Below are 15485 nucleotides of genomic sequence, written 5' to 3'. Positions count from 1 at the left end.
GCTTTTGACAAGGTCCCACACAGGAGATTAGTGTGCAAACTTAAAGCACACGGTATTGGGGGTAAGGTATTGATGTGGATAGAGAATTGGTTAGCAGACAGGAAGCAAAGAGTGGGAATAAACGGGACCTTTTCAGAATGGCAGGCGGTGACTAGTGGGGTACCGCAAGGCTCAGTGCTGGGACCCCAGTTGTTTACAATATATATTAATGACTTGGAGGAGGGAATTAAATGCAGCATCTCCAAATTTGCAGATGACACGAAGCTGGGTGGCAGTGTTAGCTGTGAGGAGGATGCTAAGAGGATGCAGGGTGACTTGGATAGGTTGGGTGAGTGGGCAAATTCATGGCAGATGCAATTTAATGTGGATAAATGTGAAGTTATCCACTTTGGTGGCAAAAATAGGAAAACAGATTATTATCTGAATGGTGGCCGATTAGGAAAAGGGGAGGTGCAACGAGACCTGGGTGTCATTATACACCAGTCATTGAAAGTGGGCATGCAGGTACAGCAGGCGGTGAAAAAGGCGAATGGTATGCTGGCACTTATAGCCAGAGGATTCGAGTACAGGAGCAGGGAGGTACTACTGCAGTTGTACAAGGCCTTGGTGAGACCACACCTGGAGTATTGTGTGCAGTTTTGGTCCCCTAATCTGAGGAAAGGCATCCTTGCCATTGAGGGAGTACAAAGAAGGTTCACCAGATTGATTCCTGGGATGGCAGGACTTTCATATGAAGAAAGACTGGATGAACTGGGCTTGTACTCGTTGGAACTTAGAAGATTGAGGGGGGATCTGATTGAAACGTATAAAATCCTAAAGGGATTGGACAGGCTAGATGCAGGAAGATTGTTCCCGATGTTGGGGAAGTCCAGAACGAGGGGTCACAGTTTGAGGATAAAGGGGAAGCGTTTTAGGACCGAGATTAGGAAAAACTTCTTCACACAGAGAGTGGTGAATCTGTGGAATTCTCTGCCACAGGAAACAGTTGAGGCCAGTTGATTGGCTATATTTAAGAGGGAGTTAGATATGGCCCTTGTGGCTACGAGGATCAGGGGGTATGGAGGGAAGGCTGGTGCAGGGTTCTGAGTTGGATGATCAGCCATGATCATAATAAATGGCGGTGCAGGCTCGAAGGGCCGAATGGCCTACTCCTGCACCTATTTTCTATGTTTCTATGTTTAGGGCAGAAGTGGTTCACCAGGAGGATCTGTTTCTCTTACCCATGCATGTGGTCAGGGAAAGCCAACAGCCTAATGTGCTGGGCAAAAATTATATTTAAAAGATGCATCAGTGCTGTCCTGCATCAACAGTATTGTGGGAAAACCCACACTGAATTCTCTATTGCAAAGACACCAGTGGGTTTTCCAAGCAGATGCTCTGAGTCAGTATCGTAGTCCTGTGGTTAAATTCAAGTTTTAGGAGAACTGTCAGTAGAAGTTTTACAAGGGCAGCCCAGTGCCATATGCGGCAGGCCCAAAGGTAGAAGAAGAACTTGATCGACTACAGAGAGCAGATGTGATATATCTGGCTGTCACAAGTGCAGAATTTAACGAGTTTGTTGAGAAGAGTAGTATTAGGCACCTGACACCAACTCGTTATCACACCCGATGAAGTGAGCAATGCAAACAGTGAAACGAGGCCTTTGGAAACAAACTCAGGGCGACTTGATGACAAAATTAACTGTTTCCTTTTCCATTACCACAGGACATTTACAGTGACAGGTGTGTAAAAAGGGCCCGAAGGATCAATGGGGACCCAAGTCATCCCAACCACAAACTGTTGCAGCTGTTACAATCCGGGAAACTGTATCACAGCACAAAAGCCAGGACCAACAGGCTCCGGGACAGCTTCTTCCATCAGGCCATCAGACTGATTAATTCATGCTGATACAATTGTATTTCTATGCTACTGTTCTGTTGTATATCTTATTGTACATACTATTTACATATATGAATTACAGATTCTGAATTCAATTCAATTTACTCAAAATGAATTTACAGGAGCATCCCCTACCAAATTAGTGTTTAAGTGCACCTTACGCACCACATTAGATCACCAACAGCCAGTGGTCCAGGAGCAAATTTGCTGCAAGTAAACGCTTGATGCCAGAGGCCAAGTTTACACATGCACCTTGCAGGAAGAAAACTGGCTACCGGCAGACATATGGCATTGTCATGATCAAGTAGGAGAGCTTGAGCTGACAGACAGATGAATTGTCAGGCGACATTTGGATCATATAAGCCAGTGAACTGATGGGGGACCTAGGTAAGCTACACAAGCATCCTCTGCTGTTGAAGTCAGCGCCCCAGCAGATGAACCAATTGACACTTCTTCAAGAGAAGAGGAGATTCATAGTGCATTGCCCTTGACATCAATCAATCAGAAAGGCAGAGAGAAGCAACCTCCCAGCGGTGGTCCATAAGGGTGTGATGGCCAGTTGACTGCTACCAAGCAGGAAAGACATGTCGTCATTTGTCTCAGTTTACCTCACTTATTCACTTCCTCTGTGATTCCCATGTATGTGGAAGTAGGGGTGGCGTGGGTTAGTCTAAGGGATGCATCGTATCAGTTCAATTGTGAGGATGTGGCTGATCGTGCGATGTATCGATTGGACATCCAATGCACAGAGGACTCTCTTTTGGACGCGGGCTTTCAGGTATCTGCCTTTCATCACAGCAGGTCAGATTCGTAGCTTCCACACTACAAATTACTCAGCGTGTACTGTTACTAACATGACAGTTAAAAACTTCCAATACTACTCCATTGTAGTTCTTGCTCCGTGCAATATGTAACACTACCTACATTTCTACTGACCAGCAGATGGGATTATCACCATCTTCTCTAAGTCTGACACCATCTTGATTTGGAAAAGATAGGACTGGGATCAATCTGGTTTAACTAGCAACCCAAACTTGCTGTTCCATACTAACCTTTTCCAAAGATAAGTGGCCAGTTTAATTAGTTTCCCATACCAGAGAATTGCTTTGTGAAAAGCAATGGGCTACAATGATGACTAGGCCTTGGGTGTCCGATGTGAGGCTTCCCCGCCCCCCCCACCCCCAGGTCAGCTAAAGGCCTTCAGTAACTCACTACTGTCAAAAGTGGCTGATAGTAAAACACATTTAAAAATGATTCAAATAGAATTAAATACTCTATACTCTACCCCAGTAGTGCATGTCAAGCACACACCACTCTCTATGTAAAAAAAATCTAACTCTGACATCTATATGCTACTAAAACTCTCATGCTCTGTTTGTCTGTTTGTGACCTCCAATTAGCACAAACGGCGCATTACAGCAGCACTATTTTTGGCTAAATCGACTTAAAATGTGCTAATTTACAGAATGCAGACAAAGTTCAGGGTTATATATTTGTATAAAATTGCTTACTCGCCAAAATCAACAGCCCCGCCTTCACCTGAGAGCCGATGTCAGCCATGATGGAAACCGCGACGCAACACCACGACGCATGCACATGGCCAGCCTCAGAAGTGACTCACGATGCTCACTGCAGCGAAAAAGGGCAGGGCAGCTCTATTTCAAGCGGTCACATTCTGCTTATCACCATCAGCATGTGAAGGATTGGGACAGATCAAACTGAGACCCATCAATAAGAGATAATTAAATCTTATTGTAATGACGTACTTCGAGACACCCATTAAACCCTTTGCTGCAGTCAAAGGGCAGTGGTGACTATATCATGTCCATTTAGGAGAGCGCCAACCACATCAAGAATAATCAGCATCCTGGAGGCTTTGATGTTACTGCTTCGTATCTTCTATCCAGCATTAGGGTAAAAAAAAAATATGGTCAGCCTAATTATGCTGTGTGGAAAGAGAAGGGGGACATTATGGTCAAGAGGTGACACCAAACATCATTGAGAGGTGGAAGGGAGAGGGCGAGAACAAGAATCGGATGAGGCCAGGGTCGCACGACTCCAGGATCAAATAGTAAGGACAAAAAAGTTGAGAGAAGAAGAGACAGAGGAGGAGAGGCATGCACGTCTCCAAAATGACAACTGGCATAGAATGAGAAGAGGCGAACAGACAAAGGAGCTGAGAAATGCACATCTCCAGGATCAGAGACTAACAACAAACAGAAGAGATGAAGAGACGGGGGCTGAAAAGGCTACATGTCTCCAGAATGACAATGAGAGGCACAAGGGTGGCAGATCAACCAGACATGATGCCATCAAAAGTGTCCTTCGTTAAACGAGGAGGAGCTATATTTGCCTTGCTACGCGTCATTCTTCTTTCATAAACTGAGGTTTTCTTCTTCAATTTCCAAAGCAAAGCGATACCAATAGCATTCAAGAAAATTTAATTTAATGTTCATTCTAGTCACATCAGACTGCACTACCCTTCTCTCAAAGGGTGCCCCAACAGGTCACCCCATTGTCTAGTCTCCCCTAAACGTTCCTCTACTCACCTTAAACACATGTCCTTTGTTATTGGCCACTTCTGCCCTGGGAAAAGGCAGTGGTTGTCCACACTATTTATATCTCTCAAAATCTTATAGACTTCTTTCAATTCACCTCGCAACCTCCATCATTCCAAAAAGAAAAGCCCTAGCCTTGCTCATTTTTTCCGTGTAAGACACGTTCTCTTTTTCAGTCAGCACTCAGATAAATCTCCACTGCACCCTCTCTAAAGCATCCACATCCTTCCTATAATGGGGTGACCAGAACTATACATAATACTCTCAGGGTTTTGTTACCTTCATTAAGCATCAGGTAATTGTTTATAAATCAAAACCTCATAATTTCTTAAAAACCATGGAGATATCCAAAGACTGCTGGTACAATGTTGGAAAATACAATGGTAGAGATTTAGAATGGTAGAGAAACATTTTGTATTAATGGCCACTTGCAACATAAACTGGTAGTTATAACATGGATGCCAAAGCCATTTCTATCAGCAGGGGTATGGATAATTTCAACACATTCAAGACTCATCACTAACCTGCTTTCCATAGTGCAGTTCTCTGTTCATTATTGGAATTAAAAGACTTGGCAAATCGATGAGATTCTAATAGACAGTCAAGTAGTTTGAAAAGTTGCTTTGAAGTTAGATAATGATACATTCCTTGGTCTTGCTTTTCAACATGCACGTCAGCATCTATTGCATCTCTCTGTAAAATGCAAGGAACAGAAATGAATTCACTTATTTTTATTAATATTTTTACTAGCTTATTGATACAATCATGGCTTTGAACAATGAGACAGTGATATTCCAACGAATGAAGTGTTCATAACTTTTATATTCTCCAACAAATCACACCTCAGAACTAAAACTAGAGTTCTGCTTTTCAGTCCATTTGTTGAATGAAAACCATTTACAGCACTCTTCCACTATAATTTGAATTGGCTATCGATACACAATTGGATATCAATACACAAGATCCTTGCATAATTCATTTGGCCTTTTGCACACTGTTGGAATTTTAAACAAGATCAAATAACTGGCAGCTTTACCAGCAGGTACAGCATTGTGAAAATGGTATAAAAGTTCACTAATCATTAACAGCATTGGCGCGTGGCCAAGTGGTTGAGGCATCCGTCTAGTGATTTGAAGGTCGCTAGTTCGAGCCTTGGCTGAGGCAGCATGTGTGTCCTTGAGCAAGACACTTAACCACACATCGCTCTGCGACGACACCAGTGCCAAGCTGTATGGGTCCTAATGCCCTTTCCTTGGACAACATCAGTGGTGTGGAGAGGGAGACTTGCAGCATGGGCAACTGCTGGTCTTCCATACAACCTTGCCCAGGCCTGCGCCCTGGAAACTTTCCAAGGTGCAAATCCATGGTCTCATGAGACTAATTAACAATGTTGGAAATATTGCTAACCTTGATGCAAAAGTACAGGGGATATACTAAGGTAATAAGCTGCACTAATAAACCATATTTTGTGTCCTTAGGCCATTCCAAAGTACCTCCAATTTTACACATTTGGTGTAGAACATGTGCAATTCCTTCTAATTATTTAAATGAACCCACTCCACTGCCTGTTTAAATCTCAAATTAACTTCACAAAATGATGATCTCATTTAACTTGAAATTTAAAGTTGCATTCATGATCTGGCAATCTGCACAAACATCATGCATGATTCATAAAATAGAGCTTTGATGCATACCACATTAATGTAATTTATTTTTGTTGTTTTGCACAGGCCACATTCAGACAGGTTGTGAAGGATCTACAGCTTCTGTGATTCATTTCTCTGGCCCGTGATTCTTGTGGGATGGTTTCTTGTTAAGTGCACTCATTTATGAAATGGTTGTATTTGCAAAATCTTTTATTTCTATTTCCCTAAACATTATATCTATAGTAGATCAGGTGTGTAACAAATTAATAATATAGGAACTGCTTCTCTCATCACAAGTCTGTATTTTTGCACAGTAGGGGAATTAAGGGGAAAAGGTAGGTAGGTGGAGATGAGTCCATAGCCAGATCAGCTATGATTTTATTGAATGGCAGAGCAGGTTTGACAGGCCAGATGACCTACTCCTGCTCCTATTTCTTATCTTCTTATTTTTGTATGTGTTTTGGCAGCTAGTAGGAAATGAATTGGCTTCTATACCCAACAAGTTAAATTAAATTAAGCCAGCTGATGAGAAAAAAGGGCATGCAAATTTATAAAAACTATTTTAATTCATAAACTTGTAATTCAAGTTCCTCATCATCAGACCCTTGTGGAACCAACCAATTTAACATCACAATCTAAAATAAAGTAAATGGCTGTCCCTAATGTAATATCAAACCCACATCAGTCAGGAATATACATTAAACCACCAGTACGAACCTATAGGCAGGAATTACTGACATTTCATTTGTGCAGAGCCAGTAAAAGTTTGCCAACAGTAACTACTTTTACTGAATGCAGTTAAAAAAAGTTACAATAATTGAGATATTATTACATTACTTCCCTTTCGGTGACTCCTGTAAGTCCTAATGATTATATATCACCATACAAAAAAAAAATCAAAAATTCATCACTTTTAACTTACTGTAGCTTTCTTTTACCAGGTGCCATCTTTCATTATAATGTTGAAATACACTGTGTGATGAACAGCCAGTTATAAAGAGTTTACCAGATTATAAAATGCTGCATAACCTATCCTTTACTGTTCATGGGCATGGAAGGTTTTGGGTGACCTCATATTGAATGTAAATGATCTGACAATTGAACTAACCTCTGTTCTTAAAGACAATTTTTCCTCAATGGTTTAACTTATTTACAGGTTTGCTTTTATGGAGGGCTTAGAGGGCTTGTCTACTGAGTCCTTATGGGTGGAGCTGAGAAACAGGAAAGGTATGGCCACATTAGTGGGATTGTATTATAGACCACTCAATAGTCAACGAGACTTGGAAGAGCAAATCTGCAGAGAGATAGCAGGCAACTGCAGGGAACATAAAGTTGTGGTGGAAGGGGATTTTAATTTTCCATACATTGATTGGGACTCCCATACTGTTAGGGGTCTCTAGATGGTTTAGAGTTTGTAAAATGTGTTCAGCAAAGTTTTCTAAATCAATATACAGAGGGACCAACTGGAGGGGATGCAATATTGGATCTCCTGTTAGGAAATGAATTAGGGCAAGTGACAGAAGTCTGTGTAGGAGAGCACTTTGGTTCCAGTGATCATAACACCATTAGTTTCAATTTGATCATGGACAAGGATAGATCTGGTCCTAGGGTTGAGGTTCTGAACTGGAAGAAGGTCAAATTTGAAGAAATGAGAAAGGATCTAAAAAGCGTGGATTGGGACAGGTTGTTCTCTGGCAAAGATGTGATTGGTAGGTGGGAAGCCTTCAAAGGGGAAATTTTGAGAGTGTAGAGTTTGTATGTTCCTGTCAGGATTAAAGGCAAATTGAATAGGAATAAGGAACCTTGGTTCTCAAGGGATATTACAACTCTGATAAAGAAGAAGAGGGAGTTGTATGAAATGTATAAGAAACGGGGTAAATCAGGTGCTTGAGGAGTATAAGAAGTGCAAGAAAATACTTAAGAAAGAAATCAGGAGGGCTAAAAGAAGACATGAGGTGGCCTTGGCAGTCAAAGTGAAGGATAATCCAAAGAGCTTTTACAAGTATATTAAGAGCAAAAGGATTGTAAGGGATAAAATTGGTCCTCTTGAAGATCAGAGTGGTCGGCTTTGTGCGGAACCAAAGGAAATGGGGGAGATGTTAAATAGGTTTTTTGCGTCCGTAATTACTAAGGAAGCTGGCATGAAAGCTATGGAATTGAGGGAATCAAGTAGTGAGACCATGGAAACTGTACAGATTGAAAAGGAGGAGGTGCTTGCTGTCTTGAGGAAAATTAAAGTGGATAAATCCCCGGGACCTGACAGAGTGTTCCCTCGGACCTTGAAGGAGACTAGTGTTGAAATTGCAGGGGCCCTGGCAGAAATATTTAAAATGTCGCTGCCTACGGATGAAGTGCCGGAGGATTGGAGAGCGGCTTATGTTGTCCCGTTGTTTAAAAAAGGATCAAAAAGTAATCCGGGAAATTATAGGCCGGTGAGTTTAACGTCAGTAGTAGGTAAGTTATTGGAGGGAGTACTAAGAGACAGAATCTACAAGCATTTGGATAGACAGGGGCTTATTAGGGAGAGTCAACATGGCTTTGTGTGTGGTAGGTCATCTTTGACCAATCTGTTGGAGATTTTCGAGGAGATTACCAGGAAAGTGGATGAAGGGAAGGCAGTGGATATTGTCTACATGGACTTCAGTAATGCCTTTGACAAGGTCCCGCATGGGAGGTTAGTTAGGAAAATTCAGTCGCTAGGTATACATGGAGAGGTGGTAAATTGGATTAGACATTGGCTCGATGGAAGAAGCCAGAGGGTGGTGGTAGAGAATTGCTTCTCTGAGTGGAGGCCTGTGACTAGTGGTGTGCCACAGGGATCAGTGCTGGGTCCATTGTTATTTGTCATCTATATCAATGATCTGGATGATAATGTGGTAAATTGGATCAGCAAGTTTGCTGATGATACAAAGATTGGAGGTGTAGTAGACAGTGAGGAAGGTTTTCAGAGCCTGCAGAGGGACTTGGACCAGCTGGAAAAATGGGCTGAAAAATGGCAGATGGAGTTTAATACTGACAAGTGTGAGGTATTGCACGTTGGAAGGACAAACCAAGGTAGAACATACAGGGTTAATGGTAAGGCACTGAGGAGTGCAGTGGAACAGAGGGATCTGGGAATACAGATACAAAATTCCCTAAAAGTGTCGTCACAGGTAGATAGGGTCGTAAAGAGAGCTTTTGGTACATTGGGCTTTATTAATCAAAGTATTGAGTATAAGAGCTGGAATGTTATGATGAGGTTGTATAAGGCATTGGTGAGGCCGAATCTGGAGTATTGTGTTCAGTTTTGGTCACCAAATTACAGGAAGGATATAAATAAGGTTGAAAGAGTGCAGAGAAGGTTTACAAGGATGTTGCCGGGACTTGAGAAACTCAGTTACAGAGAAAGGTTGAATAGGTTAGGACTTTATTCCCTGGAGCGTAGAAGAATGAGGGGAGATTTGATAGAGGTATATAAAATTATGATGGGTATAGATAGAGTGAATGCAAGCAGGCTTTTTCCACTGAGGCAAGGGGAGAAAAAAACCAGAGGACATGGGTTAAGGGTGAGGGGGGAAAAGTTTAAAGGGAACATGTTTAAAGGGAACATTAGGGGGGGCTTCTTCACACAGAGAGTGGTGGGAGTATGGAATGAGCTGCCAGACGAGGTGGTAAATGCGGGTTCTTTTTTAACAGTTAAGAATAAATTGGACAGATACATGGATGGGAGGTGTATGGAGGGATATGGTCCGTGTGCAGGTCAGTGGGACTAGGCAGAAAATGGTTCGGCACAGCCAAGAAGGGCCGAAGGGCCTGTTTCTGTGCTGTAGTTTCTATGGATTAGTCATAATGTAATTTGCTCTTTCACTCAATTTTTAACCAACAGCAGTTTTTTTCTACCTGAGCTGCTGCCAAGTTCTCAGCATCCTCCTTTTTGCTGGTTGCAGGAAAGAACACAATATTGTCGATTGTCTGAATTAATTCCAGCTGGACGACACATTTGATGAGGAGTGCAGCAAACAATTTTTGCTCTTGTACTTCTATGGGAAGGAAGTATTTGATATAATCAACCATGATTTGTTATTTTGATCAAATGCAACCAAGAATATAATCAAATATAATTAATCATTAAATAGTCAATGCATTATTTAACAATCAGATATAACAATATACTGTACCACAGTTAATTCAGTAACATCTTTGATTCATAAAATGACATAAATGCAGAAAAAAACTCTTGGTCACTTCACTCAATAAATTGCTACAATTATGAAAAATAACTCAAAGCTTGGTCTGAAGTAATGTTTTAGGGAAGCAATTTGGAGTTTGGCTTATCATCTAAAGTTTCGGTGGTGGGCTGAATAAATTCAAGGATAAGGAAGGAATCAAAATTGGAGGACAGCAAATAACTTTGAGATTTACAGGACTTGAGAATATTGCAAAAAATAGGTAAGAGCAAGGCTACCTTCAAAAACATAAATGAGAATGTTCAGTGTGAGACGCACATTGACCAGGAGCTGACTATAGTTCAACAAACCCAGCAATGATATTTGAAAAATCCTCTGGCATGAGTGAAACTGCTTTAGCTCTGCTATTCAGCACTTTCAGGAGCTGACAAGCCATGGTTAATCAAGAGTTATATTATCCGCGTGGCCAAGTGGTTAAGGCGTTTGCCTAGTGATCTGAAGGTCACTAGTTCGAGCCTTGGCTAAGGCAGCGTGTTGTGTCCTTGAACAAGGCACTTAACCACACATTGCTCTGTGATGACACCGGTGCCCAAGGGAAGGGTTCTAATCCCCTTCCCTTGGACAACATCAGTGGTGTGGAGGAGGGAGACTTGCAGCATGGGCAGCTGCCGGTCTTCCATACAACCTTGCCCAGGCCTGCTCCCTGGAAATCTTCCAAGGCGCAAATCCATGGTCGCACAAGACTAACGGATGCCTATATAAAAAATATTATCCAATAAATACATTGTTTTACAAAAGCATAATAATACAAGAACATTAAAGTACACAGAAAATAAGTACTGGTAGCTCCACTGAGCTCTTACCAGCAACAACAAGCAGTAACCTTGTCACAGGGTGCAACTATCACATGAGCCAAACAACTCCGATGCTGGGCCCAGTTACTTGATGTCTGTGTTTAACAAATCTGTTATGTTGCAGAATTTCTGAAATGCTTGTTCTGACAGCATACCAGATTGCTCAGTGACAGAGAGTCAAACCCTTTCTTGCATGAGCGGCAGGACTTTGAATAACCTTAAATACAAGATAAATTCTGCGATAATGGAGCTACCTTTGTTTAAAATAACTTTCATGCTGATTATCAAGTCGACTTTGGACAAAAGGGCAGCTCTTACAACTTTATTAACTCTATACTAATGATTTCATCGTTGCTCCCAAGTTTTCTTTTCAAGACCTCATTCATGCTGTACAGGTCCAAAGGAATCTAGTATCTCTCATTATGCCCAATCCACATTCTGAATCTAAGCAGATGGGTGGAAAGTACTAACAATAAAATAAGTATTAAAATAGCCTTAAAATAAAAGTTTAAATTGATGGTTGAACAGCATTTGTGAGGACGAGTTAATACTTCACATTAATCAACTTCCATCACAAACTTGTGGAGCCCTGAATAGTGGGCAGGGAAGAGATAATGTTGCACCAGAATGGTGAAGACCTCCAACATTCCCTTTGCTCTCTCTGTCCCTTCTCACTTCTGCAACTTAAAAAAAGCTTGTTATCTCACTCTTCCACTTTCAATGAAAGGTTATCAATTCATAACCTTTTCTCCCTCCACAGATGTTGCCTGGTAGGCTGCCTGCTTTTTAGCATTTTTATGTTGACTTTCTTATAACCACACTGAGGGAAGAGATCCTAGTTACACAAGCCTGCAGTATTAATATTTTAAACATCTGTACATTCAGAGATGGTTTAGTTATGAGAAGTTGAAATGAGGAGAAAGCTAATTTCAAAATAAAATTACACTAAGTTAATTACCCATAGTTTCTGTAACAGAAAACTCTAACACAAATTTGTAAGGTTTCATATTCTAGCAAAGAATCCTTTGTGCCCCTTATTAAACTTGGCAGAAAATCCATTACATAAAACCAACATTAGATAGCAACTTCTAACTCTGTTTGCCTGTGACTTACTTGATGACGTCTTAGATTTAGCAGCATCGTCACTGGCATTGGATCCGAGACTAAACTGGCTCTGACGCCAGTCTACAGGATTCTTCTCTGTGCTGGTCACAGATAGCTGATCTTCACCCTTACTTAGGACATCCACAGATTTTTGAGAAACAGCATCCTAAAACAAAGGTAAACATAACTGTAGTCAATATTATATTAAAGCAGTATATCAAATAGCAATTTTGTATTTATAATTTATTTAAATTGCTAGATTTATTTAATTTTATACTCAAGTCTCCACATAAATGTTGCTATACACCTATCAAAATGTATACTATTAATCTGGAAGATTTGATGATGGTCTCAATGAAAACTGACACTTTAGCATAAGTTATGCATTAATCAATTGTTGAATGCTCCATTTTAATATTATCTATTACATTCAATACATTAGGTGCACATTTCAAAGAAGTCAATATACTTGAACATGTACATATAATACCTTATTCCAAGGGCTTAACACTTTAAAATTTACAGTATTTCAGAACAATAGGAAAGTATCCGCTGAATTATATCAGAGAACTTCAGCTGAAAACCTCAGCTAATCTGAAGTATGGTTTGGGACTGAACTAAAAGTTATCTTTGGATTGTGCAGCCTCAACATCAACAATGAACCCAATTTACTAGAATGTCCCCTCAGTTCCTTGATCATTACAATTTGTTTTACAATTGTTTGTTGAAAGGCCAGGACAAGTGTCAAATGTTAACACTAAAAAGAAAAAAATAACTTCTGTAGACAAATTTGCCAAGAACAATCACGGTCACAGATGGACCATGATCACCCATGTCATATGATATGGCACATAGTGATGATGATAATTATACACATAATGAAAAAACAGGACTAAAAGAAAAGGATACATGAGGAATAGATGGAAAAACAATTATAAATCAGATGATCACTGGTATTATTCTCTTATTTAAAAGGATCTTTGAGACTGATCATGGTGAGTGAATTACTACAATACATATGCAAATTTAAGTTTTACAGGAGTATTTCTAAGGAAACAAGTAAATAATTGTTCAAAAGTTTTCAATTTTGGGGGGTCTGCAAGCAGAAGAGTGCCACACCTGCCCATTTGGGGCCTCAAAGAGTCCTTCCAGGTGAGGCAACACTTCTGCGAATCTGCTGGGGTTGTTTACTGTATCTGGTGCTCCCAATGCAACCTCCTCTACATTGGTGTAGATTAGGGGACCATTTTTGCTCCATCCGCCAAAAGCAATATTTCCTGGGTGACCAATCGTTTTAATTTTAATCCCCATTTCCATTCTGACATCTCAGTCCAAGGCCTCCTCTACTACCACAATGAGGCCACTCTTCTCTCCTATCAGATTCCTTCCAGTTTCCAACTTCTTACTTCATTCCCCTCCCCTCCTCCAGCCATCTGGCTTCACCTATCACCTTCTTGTACTCATTCCCCATCTCCCTTTCCAGTTCTGATTAAGGGTCATGGCCCAAAATGTCGACTGTTTATTCTTCTCCATAGGTGTTTCCTGACCAGTGTTGCTTTAAAATTATCTTGTTTTCAAAAGTGAAGTATTGTTTAACCAGGAGGAATTTAGATCAAAAAAATGGGGTGGTAGCTACTGGGAGATAGATAATTAAGATAGGAATGACCTCAAGTTTATGAAGAATGGAACATGGAAAAACTGGCAAGTCATATTTTGGCCCTTATTGGAAAGGTAACATGAAATCGCCAAGGACACCCCAAGTCAATTGGATGCCAGTGAAGTGGAAATGGAGGAGTGCCTTTTTTAAAAACATTCAATATGGTTGTGAGGAAAAAGAGGGTAACTACAATCTTCACAGAAGTTAGTTATTTTTGTCAGGTTAACATTGCCATATCTGAAAGATTTGGAAGCAGTAACTGAGGAGAAAGAATTACATATAATACATTAAATATAAAACTAAACTGCTTAACCTAACTGCCTCAAACTACAAACTGACTTTTTAAGACAAATCTGATATCCATGATTCTGTTCAACAGTAAATTCTCATAAAAATTGAAGCCATTTGTTAATTCAGGAAATAATGTAATTCATACCATTTGCTTTTCGCCAGCATCATTTTGCATTGGTGAGTCACCTTCAGACTGTGAGGGTCGCCATGTTAATAAACTAAAATATATAAATTACAGCAACATTAATTCAGTTAATGAAGAATTAGTTCTGAAAAATGCTATTTTAAATACAGATTGAATAAAATAACTCAGTTATTGACGACAGAATGGAAATTTTAGCATTCCAATTTAAATTGGTAGCATATAATCTAAAATAAAAATTCAAATGCAGATTAAACTTCAGTCTGAAAGATGAAATATGTCAGGCTTCTCAATCAAATCATGACACTATTTTTAGCCCCAGATTCAGTAAAAGTCATTTAGTGTTAGTGCCTGTAGACATTATAATTCCTGTCAATTACCATCCTTCAATAAGTTGAAAAGTTTATTTGATATGCCGCCATGTAATGTATCTGCAAATTCAATGAAACCAATCAAAATTGAGACATTCTATCTGAAGAGTACTCTTGAATGACCTATGATAAATTCTAAAATTAGCAACTCCAAAAATAGTCATGAATAAATTAACTGTGTTAATGAATTGTTAAAAGCAAGATTTGCAGTTGACCAGCCTCTCCTCCTGCAACATACATGATCCTACTGTATGTCCAAGGAAGTACAATTATCTATTTCAACTAAACCCAGAATTGGCAGCTAACAAGTTTTAAAAAAACTAAGTGGCCACTTTCTTGCACAGTAACACCCAGTCGATGCTCAGTGGGTTTTGGCTGCAATGCCACCCAGATCAACTCAGCAAATATCAACATGACCCAACGTGAACTTAATGAATTTGATTGCTTCATACTTTGTGATTCTACTTCTACGACTGATCTCGCTTGCATTATTTCATCTGCATAATTGGATTAAGTCATTTTCAAACGTTGAAAATGTTAATAAAATGATAATATTGACTACAGGACATTTCTAACTAACGATTAACAACTAGCCACATTGAAAACACAAACTGTCAACCTCAATGAACAAAATTTTTGCCACATTCCAACAAAGCAATCTGTTTCCTACCCACAACAAACTTTTTAAACCTATGTCCATTACACTAGTCTACTGGCATGCCTTGAAATAACTCAATCAAACAAGTATCTGGAGGCTGTAACTGCTCTCACAATGCCACCTTCATCCCACCGTTGTTTCTGATGTGTTTTCCCTTTTT

General features: G+C 40.1%; 1 protein-coding gene across 3 annotated transcripts in view; it reads right to left on the bottom strand.

The window, feature by feature from the left end:
- Positions 1 to 15485, bottom strand: part of arfgef1 (ADP-ribosylation factor guanine nucleotide-exchange factor 1 (brefeldin A-inhibited)) — a 211943-nt gene that overhangs the window by 14286 nt on the left and 182172 nt on the right. For all 3 annotated transcript variants that reach the window (XM_072254182.1, XM_072254192.1, XM_072254197.1), the window contains 4 exons: positions 14300 to 14372; positions 12216 to 12372; positions 9962 to 10101; positions 4961 to 5129 (listed from right to left, as the gene is read on the bottom strand). In XM_072254182.1, coding sequence (XP_072110283.1) covers positions 4961 to 5129; positions 9962 to 10101; positions 12216 to 12372; positions 14300 to 14372 — 539 coding nt within the window. The remainder of the gene's footprint in view (positions 1 to 4960; positions 5130 to 9961; positions 10102 to 12215; positions 12373 to 14299; positions 14373 to 15485) is intronic.

This window comes from Mobula birostris, chromosome 1 (assembly GCF_030028105.1).
Source record: "Mobula birostris isolate sMobBir1 chromosome 1, sMobBir1.hap1, whole genome shotgun sequence".
In the NCBI taxonomy this organism is placed as follows: domain Eukaryota; kingdom Metazoa; phylum Chordata; class Chondrichthyes; order Myliobatiformes; family Myliobatidae; genus Mobula; species Mobula birostris.
The sequence above is the reverse complement of the archived record's forward strand: the minus strand, read 5'-3'. Positions and strand labels throughout refer to the sequence as shown.